The sequence below is a fragment of the Bos javanicus genome, chromosome 2 (assembly GCF_032452875.1).
Source record: "Bos javanicus breed banteng chromosome 2, ARS-OSU_banteng_1.0, whole genome shotgun sequence".
Lineage (NCBI taxonomy): Eukaryota > Metazoa > Chordata > Mammalia > Artiodactyla > Bovidae > Bos > Bos javanicus.
The window spans coordinates 116,385,030-116,407,865 of NC_083869.1; the positions used below are offsets into that span (position 1 = coordinate 116,385,030).

Consider the following 22,836-nt stretch of genomic DNA (forward strand, 5'->3'; position numbering starts at 1 on the left):
GTTTTTTTTTTTTTTTAATAAATTGAAGTTTTGTGACAACCCTGTGTCCTGCAAATCTATTGGCGTCATTTTTCTAACAGTGCTCACTGCTTGTCTCTGTCACATTTTGGTGATTCTATTAAATGTGCAGTAGCTTTATGTTTAAAAAGCAATATAATTACCTTAAGTTGAAAACACATAAAGCTACTATACATTTAATAGATTACAGGGTAAACAGAACTTTTATATGCATTGGAGAACAAAAAAAAATTGTGTGACTTGCTTTACTGTGATAATCACTTTATTGTGGCAGTTTGGAACTTGGCCTGTAATATCTATGAGATGTGCTTGTATTTATTTTGCTAGTGGTAAACTTTTGTTTACTAATTAATGACACTGTGATAGAGCAAAGAATGCTTTTAAAGTATATTCTTTCAAGATATTCTAAACCTTTGCATATTTGTAAGGTAATGTTTACATCTAGTGTCCCAGACTCAGTGTCTCTTTCCTTATACAGACTTTTGTGACCTCTCATACGTTAGAATATACAAAGGGGAAAAAGTGGAAGCAGTGACAGATTTTATTTTCTTGAGCTCCAAAATCACTGCAGATGGTAACTGCAGCCATGAAATTAAAAGACACATGCTCCTTGGAAGGAAAGCTATGACAAACCTAGACAGCATATTAAAAAGCAGAGATGTCACTTTGCCAACAGAAGTCCATAGAGTCAAAGCTATGGTTTTTCCAGTAGTCATATATGGATGGGAGAACTGGACCATGAAGAAGGCTGAGCATTGAAAAATTGATGCTTTTGAAATGTGGTTTTGGAGAAGACTCTTAAGAGTCCCTTGACTTGCAAGGAGATCAAGCCAGTCAATCCTAAAGGAAATCAATCCTGAATATGTGTTGGAAGGACTGTTGCGGAAGCTAAAGTTCCAGTACTTTGGCCACCTGATGTGAAGAGCCAACTCACTGGAAAATCCTGATGCTGAGAAAGACTGAAAGCAAAAGGAGAAGGGGAAGCAGAGAATGAGATAGTTAGATATCATTACTGACTCAATGGACATGAATTTGAGCAAACTTTGGGAGACAGCGGAGGACAGAGGAGCCTGGCATGCTGCACCCCAGGGGGTCACAAAGAGTCAGATACAGTTTTGTGCCTGAACAACAAATTCTCGGCTCAAAAATTATCAGGAAACATGTGTGTTTAATTAGTTCATCTAAATAATTTATCAGAACTGACATGGTGCCAAATACTATATAAGGCACTGCTGCTGCTGCTGCTGCTGCTGCTGCTGCTGCTAAGTCGCTTCAGTCGTGTCCGACTCTGTGTGACCCCATAGATGGCAACCCACTAGGCTCCTCTGTCCCTGGGATTCTCCAGGCAAGAATACTGGAGTAGGCTGCCATTTCCTTCTCCAATGCATGAAAGTGAAAAGTGAAAGTGAAATCACTCAGTCGTGCCCGACTCTTAGTGACCCCATGGACTGCAGCCTACCAGGCTCCTCCGTCCATGGGATTTGCCAGGCAAGAGTACTGGAGTGGGTTGCCTTTGCCTTCTCCATATAAGGCACTGCCAACACAATAATGACTGAAATTAAACATAGTATCTGGTTTTAACTAACTTGAAGTGAGTGGAGAAGGCAGGCATCAAGTGAATAATATTATGAACAAGAACAAATGCTTGGTGAGGTCATACTTAGAGGCGTCTGAGTTAGTAAAGAGAGTCTGGGGAAAACTTCACTGTAGGTCCAATCCAGAAACAATGCTATTTTTGCTTCAGATAGTTGGCAGTTAAATTGTCATGTGTCACAGGGATTTCACCCATCAATGAGTCAATAGAAAAAAAAAAAAAGGATTCAGGATATATGTCCTCTAGAAGCACAAATCCTCATGACATCTAATTTTGCAAACTGCCTCTGACTAAAGTCTTTCTGTCCCATTGGTGCTGAACTTCCATGACAATGGAGCTACATCTAATTGTGTTCCTTAGTGCATATCTAGATGACATTATTTGACATAAAGTAAGGCCTCCTTGGTTGCTCAGTGGTAAAGAACCTGCCTGCAATGCAGAAGATGTGAATTCAATCCCTGGGTCAGGAAGATCTCCTGGAGAAAGAAATGGCAATCCACTCCAGTATTCTTGCCTGGGAAATCCCATGGACAGAGGAGCCTGGTGGGCTACAGTCCACGGGGTCGCAAAAAATTCAGACGTGACTTACTGGATAAACAACAACAACAACAGCAAGGGGTCAATATTTGTACTGAATAAATACATGAGTAAATGTATTTTGTTTTTAAAGGTTTATGTCTTACATTTGACCTTAACTCTTCATAAATCGGGCTTCCCTGGTGGCTCAGAATCTGCCTAAGAATCCCTGGTAAAGAATCCGCCTGCCAACACAGGAGACCCACGTTCGATCCCTGAGTTGGGAAGATCCCCTGGAGGAGGAAATGGTAACCCATTCCAGTATTCACGCCTGGAAAACCCCATGGACAGAAGAGCCTGCCCGGCTCAGCTCATCGGGTTGCAGAGTCAGACATGACTGAGCAAGTAACAAACAAGGGCTTCTTTATGTGGTAGGACTTGTTTTTTGTTTTTTTTTTTTCCCCCTCCTCAGAAGTATAAAGAGACCTATTATAGGGGCATTCAGGGACTATGGGCTTCCCTTGTGGCTCAGCTGGTAAAGAATCTGCCTGCAATGCAGGAGACCTGGATTTGATCCCTGGGTTGGGAAGATCCCCTGGAGAAGGGAAAGGTTACCCACTCCAGTATTCTGGCCTGGAGAATTCCATGGACTATAGAGTCCATGGGGTTGCAAAGAGTCAGATACAACTGAGCGACTTTCACTCACTTACTCACTTGGTGACTATGAAGGATTAGACATGAAACTGTTTCACCAAGATCCCGGTCACCACAGACACTGTCTAAAGACCCACCACATGGTTTTAATCCTGTTGGTCTACTTGTTGCTTTTAGACTTTGATCAACACGGTGGTCTTACAGAAAGGGTAAAGAAGCAGACTGACATTTATCCTGGAACACCTTTTGGTGCTTTTCATTCATTCAATTCAAATGAATACCTGTGCATTAAAAAAGGACTAATAACGGTGAGATATTTTGGAAACAGAAAGACTTCTGCAGTCTTAAAAATAGTGGATAATTTCCCAGAAGGATAGGTTTTTGAAACAGTCAATTGTATCTGCATTGCTTCATTAGATAATTCACTCATCTATAAGAAAATGTTTGGGAAAATGAAAAAGATTTTCAGCAGTGCCTTCATTTGAGAAAATCTGGGAAATTTAAAATCATTGGAAATTGTCCTCCTAAACATCAGATGTCCTTGTTATTCTGTTCCAGTCTTTGTAATTAAAAGATTGTACAAAAAAGCAAACACTTCATTAACTAATAGACTGACAGCTCCCAATTAGTCTCCAGTGAGGATTCCTCCCAACCAAACTTGAGTGTTTATCTCTGTCCATGGCATAAATATCTTTGGTAGTTGCCTGTTGATGATTTAAGAGTTCATCAGTTTTATTTGGAGAAGGCAATGGCACTCCACTCAAGTACTCTTGCCTGGAAAATCCCATGGACGGAGGAGCCTGGTGGGCCGCAGTCCATGGGGTCGCTAAGAGTCGGACACGACTGAGCGACTTCAGTTTCACTTTTCACTTTCATGCATTGGAGAAGGAAATGGCAACCCACTCCAGTATTCTTGCCTGGAGAATCCCAGGGACGGGGGAGCCTGGTGGGCTGCCGTCTATGGGGTCGCACAGAGTGGGACACGACTGAAGCGACTTAGCAGCAGCAGCAGTTTTATTTAAATAAAATGTTCATAAATTAAGGTGAAAAATCTTGCAGACAATGCAGAACTTAAGGAAAGAGAAGAAAATGATGAGGAGAACTCGTTATCACAGGTCAAACTGTTGATAAATGAGAGTCTGTCTGAATTAAGATCAGTTAAAACTGGAAGAAGAGAAGATCAGACACGTCTATCATGTCATCATGATGACATGATAGACATTTCACAAGGCACTGATCTGAGAATCAAAGAACTAAAGGAACAACTGGCAAAACTTATGAGGCTCTTGAATATATTTACAGAACTGACTTCTTTATTCTTTATGCGCCATGTTAGCACGTAATTTTCAAGGAAAAATTATGATCTTCCAATCCAATCAATACCAAATTCATTATTTGTTCATTTTATTTTTTTTTACATTATTGATTCCATTATTTATCTATTTTTGGCTGTGCTGGGTCTCGATGTGTGGGTTTTAGAGGTGGGGGCTACTCTCTAGTTGCAGTGCACAGGCTTCTCAATGCAGTGGCTGCTCTTACTGTTAAGCAGGAGTTCTAAGGTTCTCTGCTTCAGCAGTCAGGGCTCCTAAGCTCCAGAGCACAAGCTCGATAGTTGTGGTGCACAGGCTTAGTTGCCTTATGGCATGTGGGATCTTCCGGGACCAGGGATCAAATCCACGTCTCCTGCATTGGCAGGAGGATTCTTTACCACTGAACCACCAGGGAAGCCCCATTATTTGATTATTACATAATTCATGCTTATTTTTTATTTTTAAAACATCAATAGAGTGAAATAATTTTGAAATATAAACGTTATTCTTCTTAAAGATACATTTCCAATCAAACTGGTTAATTTTGTCCACTATTTAGTAGCGTTCAATCTTTACTGCCCTGGGTGTTCTTTGGAAGAAATGATGCTAAAGCTGAAACTCCAGTACTTTGGCAACCTCATGCGAAAAGTTGACTCATTGGAAAAGACTCTGATGCTGGGAGGGACTGGGGGCAGGAGGAGAAGGGGACGACAGAGGATGAGATGGCTGGATGGCATCACCCACTCGATGGACGTGAGTCTGGGTGAACTCCGGGAGTTGGTGATGGACAGGGAGGCCTGGCGTGCTGCAATTTATGGGGTCGCAAAGAGTCGGACACAACTGAGCGACTGAACTGAACTGAATCTTCACTGTAGGAAATTTATGTGACCTTTTACAGGTTCCAATTGTCCTCACACGATGAAGATGGCTTTGAAGTCATTAGAGTTCATTCTTTCCTATCAAGTAAAAAGTAAACCCTCCCTCTTACTTTTTTCCCCTCCATTGCCAAACATCCACACCAGTTCCATATAATCTACAAGCTTAAAACTCGTAAGACATCTCACCTTTTCGGATTCATTCTTTATAAATGTTGTTATCTGTAATTATGGAAAAATATGAAAATCAGTAAAAATACTGAGGAAAATATCATCGTCATTAGCAGTGTGTGCATATTGCTCTCCTTCATAAAGACTGACTACAGTCTAAAAGGCCTGAGGGTGACTAGGGTTAGGGTAAAAGCTTCTTTAGATGACAAGTTCTCTGGATCACGAATCTCTTCTCTGGACACTTCTTTTACAGTGAATTCAAGTGATGAAAGTGCAGCTCATTATCCAAATGACCTGATTCTGATGAAGTCATCATATTTTATCCATTCTTGCAAGGGAGGAAGACTAACAGTTGAACAGAATGTCAGGTCAGATCACTGACCATTGATAATTACACAAGTAAAGGGCATGCATTTTTAATTGCTATTTTGAAGCATCGTTGATTCATTCAGAAAAAAAGTTAAATAAGAGGTAAAAATCATCAGGTTATACTGAGTGTATGAGTCAGCAATGAGCACATTAGATGGAGCCAATATTTCACTTAGAAAAAAATGTTTCCAATCAGTCTTTGATTTTTATATGATTTTTGTTTTGAATTAACCAGATAAATTATTTGTCTTCATAAATTAAGTAGAAGAGTCAGTTTCTCAAATTGTAATTGAACAGATCAATCTATTTATAGGCATAAGGCATCAAAAGTCATTTATTGAAGTCTTATTATGTTCTTTTTATGTTAAAAATTATAAATTTTTACAAGAGAAGCAACTAAGTATGTTGTTTAACTTATGTTAATACTGAAGTATGTGAGGAAATTATCAATTCTCCTTGTATCTTTCAAAGCAAAAGTATTTTAAAATTCTTATTATTTTATTTAATGCATTTTAATCCCTGAGCAAAGTACTCTAAAATATAAAACGTACAAACCAAAAATAGCACTTTTAGCTATTAATATCCTTGATACAAATTGAAATTCATTACTTATGCACATACATTTAAAATAGATGTGTAACATCATATTTGGGCTTCCCTCACAGCTCAGTTGGTAAACAATCTTCCTGCAATGCAGGAGACCCAGGTTCAATCCCTGGGTTGGGAAGATCCCCTGGAGAAGGAAATGGCAACCCACTCCAGTATTATTGCCTGGAGAATCCCATGGACAGAGGAGCCTGGTGGGCTACAGTCCATGGGGCTGCAAGAGTCAGACACGACTTAGTGACTAAACAATCATAACATCATGTTTAATAAATAATTGAGAATTATGTTTCACAAAGCTTTCACATTTTATTTTTTATTTATTCTAAAACAGTTGGTTTTGCTTTAATGTTAATCATCTAATAATCATTTTGTAGGAATTGCTTATAACATTTCACATACGTAAGTCTGTCTTTAAGGTAGGTTTAATTATGTATAGGCCATTGATTCATATGAGTTCCAACTTGCCACAGATCAATTTAATTCCTCTAATATGCAGGAACATTATTCTTTTGCATTGCTTATAAAGAAATCAATTGACTGCATGATTGGTTTAATGATGTGTATTCCATCTTGTTCCACTAAAAATATATGACAACTAACAGAAAACACGGGCTTCCCAGGTGGTACAGTAGTAAAGAATCCACCTGTCAATGCAGCAGACGTGGGTTCAATTCCTGAGTTGGGAAGATCCCCTGGAGTAGGAAATGGCAACCCACTCCAGCATTCTTGCCTGGGAAATCCCATGGACAGAGGAGCCTGGGCGGACTACAGTCCATGGGGTCACAAAGAGCTGGACACAGCTGAGCACGCATGGGCACACACAGAAAATGTATGTACAATAAAATGATCAGACATAGTTTAAAACTTAGGGCTAAGGAAAATAGACATTATGACAAGTGGTTAGTATCATGGTGAAAAACGGCATAGATATTTAAGTTATAAACTCCTAGATTGCTGTTATAATTAAACTTTTGATTTGTTTCTGGCATTACTGGCAGCTGAAGTGAAATGGAGACATAAGCAATCATAAAAACATTGTTTTTTAAGGAAAAATAAGAAAGGTATTTAGACACAGGTGATTGACAAGTTCTGTAGTAATGGAAAATGCCAAGAGCTTCCAACTACGTTTTGGAGTTGATTATTATTATTATTTTAAATAAATCAAGTGCAGTGATAAGCATGGGAATCAGGAGCTTAGTTAGGGATTCATTCTTGGCTCCTTGACTCTCCCAAGTGGCTCAGTGGTCAAGAATTCGCCTGCCAATGCAGAAGATTCAGGATACTCGGGTTTGATCCCTGGGTCAGGAAGATTCCCTGGAGAAGGAAATGGCAACCCACTCCAGTATTCTTGCCTGGGAAATCCCAGGGACAGAGAAGCCTGGTGGGCTAGAATCCATGGGGTCTCAGAGAGTCGGATGTGACTAAGCAGGCACACACACATCTATAAATATCAACATTTGTATAATTTGATTAATTCATTTAACTTTTCCTGAATTCTGTTTTTTAATCTGTAAAGGAAAAGAGTTGAGCAAAATGGCAGTTATCAACATCTTTATAGCTACAACATCCCATTCTCAGAGGGCTCCACTTTCTCAGCACAGAATTTCAAAAGGTCTATATTTTAGCTAAGTTTCTCATTAGGGAAAACTTGTTTGAAGAAGTTAGGGGTCACCTCTCCCTCAGGTCAATGCACTCAGAATCAGGAAGAGAACTGATCAGTTTGGCTAGCCTGAGAGGTCCCTCAGGAAATGAAGAGGATCTAGTCACTGGGTGCTGTGTGTCAACTTCCCAGCATGTCTCCTTCCTCACAAAGTTCAACTGCCACCAAGATGAAATGCAATGAGGGCAGGAACTAGGTCTTGTTCCATCCCAGGACTGTGAAGGAGCCAGGAGAGAGTGCTGCCTGATTAACTTTCCAGTCATCCTCTTCTTGCGGTGACAGGTTACCAAAATCAAAGTGTTTTGACAACCACTGGGAAGCAGAGAAGCAGCTAATGTGGGATTTCAGGTCTAATGTCATAGACTATCTTGAAAATTGTGTGGAGTAAAAATAACCTTTGAAAATCCTTTAAGAAGCTTATAAATCATGGCATGTTGGATTTTGCAAAAAAAAAAAAAAAGCCTAATAAAGTGGTTTTTTTTTAGTGTGTGTATGCTATATAGAAATGTGCAATGTGACAGAAATACAAGCTAACATAAGCTTACCATATTTTTTTTTTTTTTTTTTGCCTTTTCATATTGTTCATGGGGTTCGCAAGCCAAGAATACTGAAATGGTTTGCCATTCCCTTCTCCAGCAAAGACTCTTGAGAGTCCCTTGGACTGCAAGGAGATTAAATCAGTCAATCCTAATGGAAATCAACCCTGAATATTCATTGGAAGGACTGATGCTGAAGCTGAAACTCCAATACTTTGGCTACCTGATGCGAAGAACTGACTCATTGGAAAAGACCCTGATGATGGGCAAGATTGAAGGCAGGAGGAAAAGGGGACAACAGAGGATAAGATGGTTGAATGGCATCACTGACTCGATGGACGTGAGTTTGAGCAAGCTCTGGGAGTTGGTGATGCACAGGGAAGCCTGGCGTGCTGTAGTCCATGGGGTTGCAAAGAGTCAGACACGACTGAGCGACAGAACTGAACTGAACTGAACTACCATATTTTTAAAAAAGAAAGAGAGACAGAGAAATGAGAGAATGAAAAAGGAAAATGAACATGTAGTATTGAATTTGCATGAGTTAAATGTGTACACGATGCAGTTGTTGTTCAGTCACTAAATCATGTCCCACTCTTTGTGACCCCATGGACACTAGCCTGCCAGGCTCCTCTGTCCATGGGACTTTTCAGACAAGAATACTGGAGTGGGTTGCATTTCCTTCTCCAGGGGATCTTCCCAACCCAGGAATTGAACCCACATCTGCTACATTGACAGGCAGATTCTTTACCACTGAGCCACCTGAGAATCCCATATGATGCACTGCTGCTGCTGCTAAGTCGCTTCAGTCGTGTCCGACTCTGTGCGACCCCATAGATGGCAGCCCACCAGAATCCTTGTCCCTGGGATTCTCCAGGCAAGAACACTGGAGTGGGTTGCCATTTCCTTCTCCAATGCATGAAAGTGAAAAGTGAAGGTGAAGTCAGTCAGAGGTTTTCTACTCTTAGCGACCCCATGGACTGCAGCCTACCAGGCTCCTCCGCCCATGGGATTTTCCAGGCAAGAGTACTGGAGTGGGGTGCCATTGCCTTCTCCAATATGATGCACTACTATGTCCTAAAAAGCAGCAGCTGTGTGAGATTGTGAAATGGGAAGGGTGTGAACTGACATCAGGATGAGTGAGACTCCTAGTTCACACGCCATGTCCTTAGGATGGGAGACCTACAGGCCACACTGTATTTATTGTCATTACGTGGGGCTGGCCCAAAGGACCTGGTTCCTGACTGCTTCATGAATTAGTTAAGGTGAATTCCATTCCTCCCTTTCTCCAACCCTATCCTTGTATCACTACACCAAGAGTATGCTGTTAGGTAGTGATGAGGATCTTTTGAAGTTCAGAACAAGACAAGAACCTGTGAGATCCTTTGAAAACCTTCACAAGCGAACCACCCACCCACCGGACCACCTACCATTCCAACCCCAAAGGTGGCAGGGTCAGACATAGTGGGTTGGGTGATGCTGCATTATTAAACAACTCCAAAATCTCAGGGGGTTAAAATGACAAAGATCTAATTCTTGCTTATCCTACGTGGCCAGTATGATTTAATGGGGGCTGTGTTCTACACTGTGCTCCTTCTGAAACTCAGGCTGATGGAGCAGCCACTATGTGAACTGTTATGTAGCATGGCAGAAAGCAGAAGTGAAACAAAATCATATATGGGCCCTTTAACACGTCCACCTGGATGAGACACATGTCTCTTCTGCACACCTTGCATTGAAGTGAAATGAAGTGAAAGTTGCTCAGTCGTGTCCAACTCTTTGCAACCCCATGAACTATACAGTCCATGGAATTCTCCAGGCCAGAATACTGGAGTGGGTAGCCTTTCCCTTCTCCAGGGGATCTTCCCAACCCAAGGATTGAACTCAGGTTTCCTGCATTGCAGGCAGATTCTTTACCATCTGAGCCACAAGGGAAGCCGAAGTATACTGGAGTGGGTAGCCTAGCCCCTCTCCAGCGGATCTTCCCGACCCAGGAATCAAACTGGGGTCTCCTGCATTGCAGGCAGATTCTTTACCAACTGAGCTACGAGGGAAGCCCCACCTTGCATTGGCTCAAGCAAATCATGAGATCGTATCTTGTACAAAGGAGACAAGCAAGGACAACCTGGCTTTATGCTTAGGAACACAATCGGAAATATTTCCTGACTCTCACTAATGACCATTGCAATAAAGAGATGTGCCAACGAGTGAATTCTATTAGGTCTTCAAGTACACCCCAATCTGGCCTTACGTTATTGAATAAGATTCTGGAATTGGGTGGTTGTTTCACTTTGGCCACACTGAATGGATTGCATATTGCAGTGGAGGAACAAACAGTCCTATCACTCTTCCCCTTTATTTAATAAAGAAGGAGGATGAGGAGAAAGGGAAAGAGGGAGAGAGAAATTACTCCTAGTAGCCTCTCAAGTGCAATTTGAAAGCCAGCAGGATACATTTTTTTTTAGTTAAATTAATGCTCATGATAGACAGAACACTGGGCCTAAAAAGATGGTCATGTTCAAATCCCCACTACCTAGGAATATTGTTACATGGCAAAACAGAATCAAGATTCTAGATGGCATTAAGGTTATTAATCCATGACCTTGATATACGGACATTATCCTGGATTGTCTGGGTGGATCCAATGTAATCACAAGGTTTCAAAAGTGGAAAAGAGAGGCTGAAAAGGAGGTCAGAAGTTAGAAGAATGAGACGTAAGAACTCAATCCACCATTGCTGACTTTGAAGACAGAGGAAGGCAGTCATGAGGCAAGGACTTCCAGCAGTTTCCAGAAGTTGGAAAACACAAGGAAATAGATTCCTCCTAAACCTTCCAGACGGAGAAGGCAATGGCAACCCACTCCAGTACTTTTGCCTAGAAAATCCCATGGATGGAGGAGCCTGGTAGGCTGCAGTCCATGGGGTCGCTAGAGTCAGACATGACTGAGCGACTTCACTTTCACTTTTCACTTTCATGCACTGGAGAAGGAAATGGCAACCCACTCCAGTGTTCTTGCCTGGAGAATCCCAGGGACGGGAAGGCTGGTGGGCTGCCGTCTATGGGGTCGCACAGAGTCGGACACGACTGGAGCGACGCAGCAGCAGCAGCAGCAGCAGCAGCAGCAAACCTTCCAGATACTGAAGCTGAAACTCCAATATTCTGGGCACCTGATGCGAAGAACTGACTCATTGGAAAAGACTCTGATGCTGTGAAAGATTGAAGGCAGGAGGAGACAAGGAAGACAGAGGATGAGACGGTTGGATGGCATCACTCAGACTCAATGGACATGAGTTTGAGTAAGCTCTGGGAGTTGGTGATGGACAGGGAAGCCTGGCGTGCTGCAGTCCATGAGGTCACAAAGAGTCAGACACGACTGAGTGACTGAACTGAACTGAAACATTCCAGAAAAGAATGCAACCCTGCTAACACTTTGATTTTATCCCAGTGTGGCCCACGTCAGATTTCCAACATACAGAAGTATAAAATAATATATTTGTGTGAGAATCTACTGATTTTGTAGCAATTTGCTGAATTAACATAGAAAATGAAAATAATATCTTGACATTTTTAAAAATTGTTGGCCATACTGCAAGGGATCTTAGTTCCCTGATCAGGAACTCTTAACTGCAGGACTGCCACGGAATTCCCATATGTTTACATTTCTAAAGACTAACTTTTATTTCAAAAGCCATGGATACTCTAAGAATTTCTGTTAATTATTTCAAGATATCAATAATATGTATTTAAAATGAAAGGAATAAAAAGTACACTGGTCTGTATGCTATTTTTTCCCGAGAGAAGTTCTCTCAAGCCATTTGTTTGGATATGCCACTTTTTCTATCTCAAGCAGGAATGCAGCATGGTTTTCAGATAGAGGTGTTAATGTCTGAATTTTTAGACTCCGCTGGGTACAGATACAAACTTTTAAATTAATGTCTTAATTTTTTACTCCATCATGCTCTAGGTTTCCATTGCTTTCTTATGGCTGACTCAAAATTTCTTTGAGCGTCCACCTGTCCATGCAGCTGCTTTTGATTCAGAGCCCATATGTTGAAAAAGATGGAATCAAAAGGCATTCAGAAAAAATAATGACATTTTAAAACTACTTGGTGACTTTTATGAAGGGCAAGAACCATTTCTCACTCATCATTATGCATGCTTCAGTAACTTTCTTGGGGATAGGAGGTCAAAAATGTCTGAAATAAATGAAGCCATGTGGCATCAGTAAGTGTCCTGGAGGCCTCCAGAGTGGGAATGTACATGCATTAGGAAGTAGAGAGTAACAGTGATATAGTCAGACAACATAAGATTTGGAGTGTAAAAACCAAGGGTGAAGTTTGGCATCTGTCACTCACTAGTTGACTGACCTTGGGCGAGTCATTTAACCTCTCTAAGCCTAAGTGTATATTTTACACATGCATTAAATAGTAGCACTGACTTCCAGTTTCCACTTGGGGAAATGTTATCCTACCAAGGTATCTGGGTTTCAGTAAAAATATTATAAGCCACGTGAAAAGGCAAGGTAAAAATGCTCTTCCAAGGGATAAAGCAACATACCAAACCAGCCTATTACAATTTTAACTTAATATTTTCAGAATTAATAATCAGACACCAAACTACAGCAAGAATCTCAGAGAATACCAAGCAGGATAAATACAATACACACACACACACACACACACACAAACATATATACTCAGTCCTTGGCATATCACATTAAAACTGCTCCAAACAAGAGACAAAAAGAAAATGTGGAAGACAGGCAGGGGAAAAAACACACGTGACATAGAAATGAATAAAAATAAGAATGAAAACAGTTTCTTGGCAGAAACCATAGAAGCCCAAATACAAAGGAATGACATCTTTAAAACAATAAAAAGAAATTTTTTTCAACCCAGGACTCTATACTCATAAAATGTATGATTCGAAAAGTAAAGGAAAAATAGACACTTTAGATAAACAAAAACTGAGAGAATTCACTGCCAGCAGACCTGCATGATAGCGATGTGAAAGGGAGTTCTATAGACAGAAAGAATATACAAGACAGAGAAGCTTGCCTCTATACAGATGAAGTGTCAGAAACTGAATAAATGAGGGTAAAATAAAATCTATTTCTTCTTATTTTTAATTTTCTAAAATATCCAACTTTTTAAAGCAAACATAGTAGCATTAAATAGTGTCTATAACAGAAATAAAAATAAAATATAGGACAGTGGCACACAGGATCAGAGAAGACAATTTGGACATATAATTATAAGACCCTTACACTGGTTGTGACGTAGTATATTACAATTCGAAGGTATATACTGTTAAAGTGCTGCACTCAGTATGTCAGCAAATTTGGAAAACTCAGCAGTGGTCACAGGACTGGTAAAAGTCAGTTTTCATTCCAAATCCAAAAAAGGGGCTTTCCATCTCTCTCACGGCTAAATAATATCCATGTATCTGCCACAGCCCAAGCGGTCACAAAGAGTCAGACATGACTGAGTGACAAACACTTTTACACTTCATGCATATAAATATTCATTTACTCATTCACTGTTGATGAACACTTAGGCTCTTTACATACATTGTCTATTGTGTGTAATGCTGCGATGAACACTAGAGTGCAGGTATCTCTTCAAGATCCTGCTTTCTTTTTGTCTCTCTCCACCCACCACCCCACCACGTAGTCTCTCTTTTTATCGTCACCTAAAACGAGATGGCTGGCTCAAATGGTCATTCTACTTTTAATTTTTGGAGGAATCTCCATACAGTTTTTCATGGTGGCTGCACCAATTTACTTTTCTACCAACAGTGTAGAGGGTTCCCTTTTCTCCACACCTTCACTACCATTTGTTATCTCTTGCCTTTTTAATGATAGCCATTCTAACAGAGGAGCCTTCCCTGGTGGCTCAGATGGTAAAGAATCTGCATGCAATGCAGGAGACCTGGGATTGATCCTTGGGTTGGCAAGATCCCCTGGAGAAGGAAATGGCTACTCACTCCAGTGTTCTTTCCTAGAGAATTTCAAGGACAGAGGAGTCTGGCCTGCTACAGTCCACGGGGTCGCAAAGAGTCAGACACGATTGAGCACAGCTAACATTCTAACAGATGTGAGGTGAAAGCTCATTTATGACTTTGATTTGTATTTCCATGACAATAAGTGTGTTGAGCACTTTTTCAAGTACCTGTTTTCCATTTGCACATCTTCTTTGAAAAATATGTTTATTCAGTTTTTCTGTCCGTTTTAAAACCAGATTGTTTAGATTTGTTGCTGTTGTTTGCTATTGAATTGTATCAGTTTTTATATACTTTGGATATTATCTTTTATCAGATTATGATTCATAAATATTTTCGTTCACTCCATGCTTGCCTTTTCATTTGTCGATGGTTTCCTTTGCTGTGCAGAAGCTATTTAATCCGATGTTATCTCGTTTAGTTTTGCTTTTGTTGCTTTAGTTGGTGGCTTTTAATACAGCCCTATCTAGAATCATAATGTGAATGATCTAAATTTAAGCATATCAATGAAAAGATTGTCAGATAAAATATAAAAGTAAGAGACAATACCCTGTCTGTAAGAAACAATTTTAAATATGAAGAGATAGATTATAAGCAAAAAGATGGAAAATGGTAAGCCAAAAGAAGGCTGGAATAGCTATGCTAATGTCAGACAAAGTAGATTTCATGTCTGACTTATGTGGGCTATTCAACAACTGAGACAACAAAAGTAGGAAGTGGTAGAACCAGGATCTACAGTCTTTACAAAAAAGTAAGCTTTTATTCTGCCTTCTGTGAGCCTTTTGGAGGGATTTAAAAACAAACATTGATTCTCTGAGCTGGACTTTTTTTGAATGGATTAGTGTTGCTTTGGTTCTTTTTTCAATGCCTTGATTTTGCCTCTGTATTTCAAGAGGATGATCTTATTCATATCATGTCAAGTTGAGACATGATACACTAAAAGAAAGAAAGAAAGTGAAGTCACTCAGTCGTGTCCATCTCGTTTTGACCCCATGGACTGTAGCCTCCATTGCCATTTCCTTCTCCAGGGGATCTTCCCGACCCAGGGATTGAACCCGTGTCTCCCACATTGTAGGCAGACTTACCATCTGAGCCACCAGGGAAGCCACCAATAAAGGTCCTGTACAATAAAGGTCATGGCATTGTAGAAGGTTAGAAGTGAGAGGGATTCAGATCAGTATATGTAGAGTATGCATTACTATAAACAGGAGGAGGTAGAGAATCAACAAGTCAAACAATTAATTGCGCAATTACAGCCATTAATTTCAGAACAGAACCAAGTACTACATGTCCCAATAGTCTCCTAATGTCAAACACACCATTTTTTCCCTCTTCCTACAATTCTTTTTAGTTGTAAGCTTTAATTAGAGTAAAACTCCATTCAAATAAATATTAGACAAATGGACCCTTTGTGAATGAGACATTCTCTAATAGTTCATTTACAAATTGATTATTTGGCAGCAGATACATATTTTTCAAAAGGAACCAAAAGGATGGAGATCAGGGGCCCCTAAAAGGGTCGGGGTGTGAAATGCAGGATAAATGGTGGGTTTCAAGACTTTTAAAAATAATGTTTCTGTGGGAAACTGCCTTTAGAGTTCCCATCTCTTCTCCAGATGTTTATTACCCTTCGGCCACATAGAATCTGAGTCCTGAGCACCAAGACTTACTAATTTACAGTTTTTTTTCTCCGTAAGAAGCAGCACCTCCTGAGCAGTGCTTCCCTGAGAATTGTAAATTAGGGGATATGGCCACATCAGCCCTGATCTTATAAAGAACATGCATTTCAGTCTAGAGAATAATATCAAATTTTGATTAAGACAGAATCTGGTATTTGTCCCTGATTCCCAATTTATTAAGAGTGATGGATTCTTTTTTAAAGAGTTTCTGATAAATAAAAAACAGAAATGTAAAGGTACTCTTAAATTTCTCTGTTTGTTTTGAATTTGAATGGAAGACTTTCATTTACAGCATTGGGTTGTTGCTGCTGCTGCTGCTGCTAAGTCGCTTCAGTTGTGTCCGGCTCTGTGACCCCATAGACAGCAGCCCACCAGGCTCCTCCGTCCCTGGGATTCTCTAGGCAAGAACACTGGAGTGGGTTGCCATTTCCTTCTCCAATGCATGAAAGTGAAAAGTGAAAGTGAAGTTGCTCAGTCGTGTCTGACTCTTCACGACCCCATGGACTGCAGCCTACCAGGCTCCTCCATCCATGGGATTTTCCAGGCAAGAGTACTGAGTGGGGTTCCATTTAAAAAACAGCTTTTTTTCCCCCTCTAGTACTAACATTCTTGGAGACAAAATTTTGATTCTGATGGGCTTTGGTGAAATATTGCTAGGCTAAACTTAGGCTTGGGCAAACTAAACTGATGGGAAATTTAAATTAAAATATCTATTTTTTCAAACATCTTTCTTTAATGTTTTTGTCATTCAGAGTACCATGGGTTGGGGGAGGGATACACTAGGAGTCTGGGATTAACATACACATGCTGCTGCTGCTAAGTCCCTTCAGTCCTGTCCATCTCTGTGAGATCCCATAGAAGGCAGTCCACTATGCTCTGTCCCTGGGATTCTCCAGGCAAGAATATTGGAGTGGGCTGCCATTTCCTTCTCCAATGCGTGCATGCATGCTAAGTCACTTCAGTCGTGTCCGACTCCGTGAGACCCTATGGATAGCGGCCCACCAGGCTCCTCTGTCCACGGGATTCTCTAGGCAAGAATACAGGAGTGGGTTGCCATTTCCTTCTTCCTATACACATGCTAGTATACATAAATAGATAATCAACAAGGACTTACTATACAGCACAGGAACTCAACTCAATATTCTGTAATAACCTAAATGGGAAAAGTATCTGAAAAAGAATGGACATACATGCATGTATACCTGAATCACTTTGCTGTATACCTGAAGCTAACACAGTATTGTAAATCACCTATACTCCAATAAAAATAAATTATTACTGAAATAGAATCCAGTAAGCCAAACAGAACAAAAAGAACAAAATTAGCATAAATGCAAATAATTTAGAAAATAAAAGAAGGCTTCTTCCTTAAATTTGAAGTTCAAGCTTAGACATGGTCAAGGTGACAAATTATTTCTGTTTGCAAAAATGGTATTTTCAGCATTTGTTGGCTTTAAACAACGATTTGGCTTTTAGGCTGCCCCCACGTGTTCTAATGACATCAGAGTTTGTCCAAACTGTGCACCGGGATCTCTTCTCCTCTACCCCCATTTAAAATAATGTGTGAATTTTCAATCAATACAAAAAAGGAAACTGAACTTCAAGTCAGAAGAACTTGTAGATGATCCAGCTTTCTTATATACTATTGTATAAATATTTAAATCTAATTATTTTCTTCATTTAATTTCTTTTTACTTCAATTTTTTTTCAACAAATTCATGGAGGCAATTATATTTGTTATAATTAACTCACATGGATGTGATGATCAAATAATTTAATATATGGGAGTTCTCAGTCACTCAGTTGTGTCCAACTCTGTGATCCCACAGACTGTAACCCACCAGGCTCCTCTGTCCATAGAATTCCCCAGGCAAGAATACTGGAGTGGCTTGCCATTTCCTCCTCCAGGGGAATATATGAGATAACACAATAAAATACCAACTTGACCATTCACACACTTCCCTGGTAGCACAGCTGGTAAAGAATCTGCCTGCAATGCAGGAGACCCTGGTTCTATCCCTGGGTCTGGAAGATCCCATGGAGAAGGAATGGGCTACGCACTCCAGTATTCTTGGGCTTCCCTGGTGGCTCAGATAGTAAAGAATTCACCTGCAATGCGGGAGACCTGGGTTCAATTCCTGGGTTGAGAAGATCCCCTTCCCCTGGGCTAGGAAGATACCCTGGAGAAGGGACCAGCTACCCACTCCAGTACTCTTGCCTGGAGAATTCCATGGACAGAGGATACTGGCAGGCTATACAATCCATGGGGTAGCAAAGAGTCAGACTGAGTGACTTCCACTTTCAACCCTACCATCCACACAATCAGTTCAGCTCTGTTCAGTCACTCAGTTGTGTCTGACTCTTTGCAACCCCATGGACCGCAGCATGCCAGGCCTCCCTGTCCATCACCAACTCCTGGAGTTTACTCAGACTCACGTCCATTGAGTCGGTGATGCCATCCAACCATCTCATTCTCTGTCATCCCCTTCTCCTCCTACCCCCAATCCCATCTTCAATCTTTCCCAGCATCAGGGTCTTTTCAAATGAGTTAGTTCTTCTCATCAGGTGGCCAAAGTATTACCAATCAATATAAGTCAGATCAACTTTCCTTCTGTGAGAGGTGACTACTGCATTGTAGTATAACATGCTACAGCAATACAATGCATTTTGTCACTCTGGGATTCTATTCTGTTTTCATAAATTCTAGTTATGTGGCCTTGGCAAATCAAATAAGCCTTTTGTAAAAGATATGATGAAAGAATCTCTACCTAAACTTTTAGAGCTAAAAAAAAAAAAACAAAAATTTTTTTTTGTTTGTTTTTTAGATTTTGTGTGTTTGTTTTTTCCTTGAACTGGATTACTAATCAGAAAACACTTAGGTTCTGGGTCTACTATATAACTAACATGGAAACATTTCATGTTTCCATAGCTTAGTTTCCTTCTTTGAGACACCTTCCAGCTTTAATAAACAGTGGTTTTAAGAAAACTGTAATATAATCCACATAACTTATTGCACATTTAAAGATTAAAATATTCAAAGTAAAAACTAGCTGGAGCTTTCACAGAGGTAAGGTAATATAGTGTAATAACTCAAAAAAACATAAACAATTCCTTTCAAAAAAACCATCTTTCAAAATTTCTACAGTGTATGAATCAAATAAGATCAATCTCTACAGAATATTGTTTGATAAAAATTTCATCAATTATATCTTTGATTCATTAAACATTTTAAAATCTAAAGGCCCACACAAAACATATATTCTTTAATTAACTTGATATATTAAAAAATCTTTTTGTTTTATCCGTCCAATTGTTGGAGCATCAAATTGCTTTTATAATTCCTAAGAGAATCAATGATTTATAATCACTAACTTAATTTTATTAAATACTGAAAACATATCAGATTTAGACAACACAAATCTTGATTTATAACAATTTGATTTTTCCTCTTTATTTCCATTTTCTTGAAAAGTTTGTAGAGTATCCAATCATCAATTATTTAAATTTCAAAGTTTTGTGGAGAAATGGTACAATGAATATAATTTCTACACACTGTTTTTAAATTCTAGTTTATTTTTTGCATATCACTATGACTTCCAATTAAATATTGCAGAAAGAAATTGTATTTCTTGTAGTAAGTGAAATAAGGGTTAAACGTAACTATTTTTATATTAATAAGGATGCTCATAAAATAGCTGAATTATCACACTGATTTGTGGAAATATGTTGTATCTTGGCGAATAAGCAGTAATATTCAAAAGGTTTAATACCTGAAGCTGGTGTTAATTCTATATTAACATTTTTACAGGCTACTACAAGATACAGAGTAATTTCATGGCAGTTTATTTGCTCTTCAAAAGGTCATTTTACAATCGTGCAGAAGAAATAATTTTAAGGAGTTATTGGTATAAAGTATTTCTAATATTTTAGAAAATGTCTCAGATGTTTAATAGATATATAGTTCTGATTCAAGCACCACTGTTTTGATCAGCAAAACTGGATTTAGAGCAAGCAATCTCCTATCAAAAATGTCTCTATTTTATTGGAATGTTGCAATCACACAGCTCACTATTTCCATTCTAAAGACCTTAGGTAGTAGACCAGATGGTGTAGAACGTGAATACCCAGTTTGTTCGATTTTAAAATGCTTCACATTTTGACCCAAACTAAGTGACAATATATACTTTTAAGCTTTAAAAAGTCGTCCTGCGGTTCTTATTGTCCTTTTCGTGCATTAGGATAGAAAGGAATGACTTAGTGGTACTTTGACTGTGTTTGACTCCACAGATATTGGAGCAGCTTCAGGCTAGGCTTAGAAGCCTTTGTAAGAGCCCTTTGCTAATCCCCAGGGAAGGGATGTTTGCGAGGAAATGCCTGTGGAGTTGGAAAAGCTCTATTTCCTTACGGAATACTAATATTAACACTTCAAGTCTCTAGATGGCAGCCTTCAACACGTTTGAAAAGCGGTGTCCATCCACCCCGACTCCAGTCCCACCCGCGTCGCGGCTATTCGGCAACATAGTATCAGCTCCGTGTCTGCTTTAGCCAGTGCATGGTGGATTTAGGTGCTCTCCAAGAATTCGAGTTCCAAATACCTATTCCAGAGCCTGACACTCGGCTGCAAGCTGCCTAGATGTTTGCTTGGGGAAAATGAGGAAGTAAGGGATGACAAAATAGTCCACACGAAGCCCCTTCTGCCTCGGAAAGGTGGGGCTGTGCGGGCGGCAGAGAGACACCTGCATCCGCGAGCAGCAGCATCCTCTCCTCCAAGGGGATGGACGCTCCGCGCGGAGCACAAAGAGCGCAAAAGCCCACCTGCCGGCTGGCGGAACCCCACCAGCGCCACGGCCTCAATTCACCCCTAGGGTTTACGCGGGTAGAAATACTAAAATCTGTTTCCTAAATGCGCAAAGGACTGAGTCTGAACCAAGCGCGGAGCACCGGCAAAGCGAGGAGACAGGACGGAACGCACACCAGGGAAAACGTGTTGTTCCCCACCTGGGCAGCGCCTAAGGTGGCCTCCCCCCCCACCTTCTGGCGTGCGCATCCCAGGGCTGGGGTAGTCAGGGAACGCTCGAGGCCAGAGATGCTAAGGAGCCTGGCAGGAGGTGTGGGGGCAACTGAGGCGGGTGGGACTGGGGCGGACAGAGGTCCTTTTTGGTACAGGTCTCTGGCGGGCGCAGTCTAGGCCGGTCGGGAGTTAGAGGCAATCGCGCCCACCTCGACCTCCCCACCAGCCACCGCAGACACTCGCCTAGGGGGTCCGGAGGGACGGGATGTAGGGGTGCTGTACCCCAGTCCTATTCCCTTCCTGTTTTCATCCCTACCTTGGAACCGCTCTCGCCTCAAGGCGCAAAACCTCTCCGGGCCGGGTCCGCAGAAAGTCCGGCTCCTGGCTTCCCGGGGCCCCCGCCCTAGAGGCGGACACGAGCTCTCCCCCACCCCGTGCGGCTCCGGCGCGGAGGCTCACCCAGCAGCGCTCCCCGCGGGCTAGTTGACAGGGACCACGAAGCTCCTCGCACCCCCGCAGCCGGACTTCCTGTAAGTTCCGAGTCCTCGGTGTCCTGGGGAGCCCCGCGCCCCCACGGCAAGTTCGCGAGCGACTCGGAGCTGAGAACCGAGTTTGACGCGCGTCAGCTTGGGCAGAGGGGAAAGCGGGTCTTACCTTGGTGCGGAGAGCAGGGAGCTGCCATCCATTGTCTGGGGGCGCGTCGAGAGAGGCAAGACGGAAAGTGCGCGCGAGGGATGGGAAGTCTGCGGTGCTAGGACCCGGTTCCCAGAGCGCCGAGACGGACGCGCGCGGGTACCGAGGCGCGCGGGCTGAGACCACCGCGGCGCGGGGCGGTCGGAGCCGCGCTCCTCCCTGGCAGGGAAGCGTTGAACCCCGCGGCCGTCAAATAGTCTCCTCCCAGTTGTCCCCTCTGAGCTTGCAAGTGCGCTTGGCCAAAGCTCCAAGCGGTCTACCCAGCTTCTGCCCTCCTCCAAGGCAGCCCGTGTCTCGGTAGCCAGAGGCGCCTTATGAGCTTTCCCTGCCTCTGCTGGCGCCCAGCTGAGGTGACTCCAACAGAATTTCTCTCTCCCCGCCTCACAATCCCGTCCCCTCGTCTCTCCCTGAGGTAAAGCCGTCTGAGCCCTGAAGTTGTTCATCCACTTTGCCACATTCAGGCTCAACTCCTGGCCATGCCCCCCATCCCCCGCTGGTCGCTCACCATTCCTTTGAACTGTCTCCCTGAATTTTAGTTCTGTTTGTCTTCTACCAAGTCATGGTTCATCGCTCAGAGCAATGCTCTTTGATCTGCCAGCTGCTTTTGCCTTTACCTGGGCTAGATTTGATTCTCAGAATTCTGCACCGAACTCATTTGGCTTAATTGTGACTCACTCATACCTCATCTGTTAGAAGCCTGTGTGCGCAGAGATTTCAGAAACTATGACAGTGGTCATCCGTCAGAGGCCAGCAACCAGACCCTGGAAGGAAGGGCTGTCACACACACACACACACACACACAAATCTGTAAATGCCTGCTTCAGTGTCTTGAGCAAAAAAATGACGCTTAAGAAGGAAGACATTGATGATTGCAAATGACTGTTAAGATGCAGGTACTCTTGATTCTGCTTTAGTTTCATTAAATTAAAAAAAATAATAATAAAGCTATGGGACTTACTGGCTTCCCAGGTGGCGCTAGTGGTAAAGAACCCGCCTACCAATGCAAGATACATAAGACACGCGGGTTCCATCTTTGGGTAGGGAAGATTCCTTGGAGAAGGAGATGACAACCCACTCCAGTATTCCTGCCTGGAGAATCCCATGGACAGAGAAGCCTGGGGGCTACCGTCCATGGGGGCTCACAAA

At 41.6% G+C, this 22,836-nt stretch overlaps 1 protein-coding gene across 7 annotated transcripts in view; it reads right to left on the reverse strand.

Annotated features, from left to right (window-relative positions):
* SPHKAP (SPHK1 interactor, AKAP domain containing) overlaps positions 1-22,339 on the reverse strand; it is a 191,745-nt gene extending 169,406 nt beyond the window's left edge. For 2 of the 7 annotated variants that reach the window (XR_009730753.1, XR_009730755.1), the window contains exon 1: positions 21,652-22,153. Coding sequence is in view for 3 of the 7 variants with exons in the window: in XM_061387070.1 (XP_061243054.1) it covers positions 21,652-22,133 (482 nt within the window). In the remaining 4 variants the exon portion in view is untranslated. Of the gene's footprint in view, positions 1-21,651; positions 22,154-22,195 lie in introns of those variants that run through there. The other 5 variants (XM_061387103.1, XM_061387093.1, XM_061387070.1 and 2 more) reach the window with 3 other exon arrangements.
* Positions 22,340-22,836: the final 497 nt, after the last annotated feature.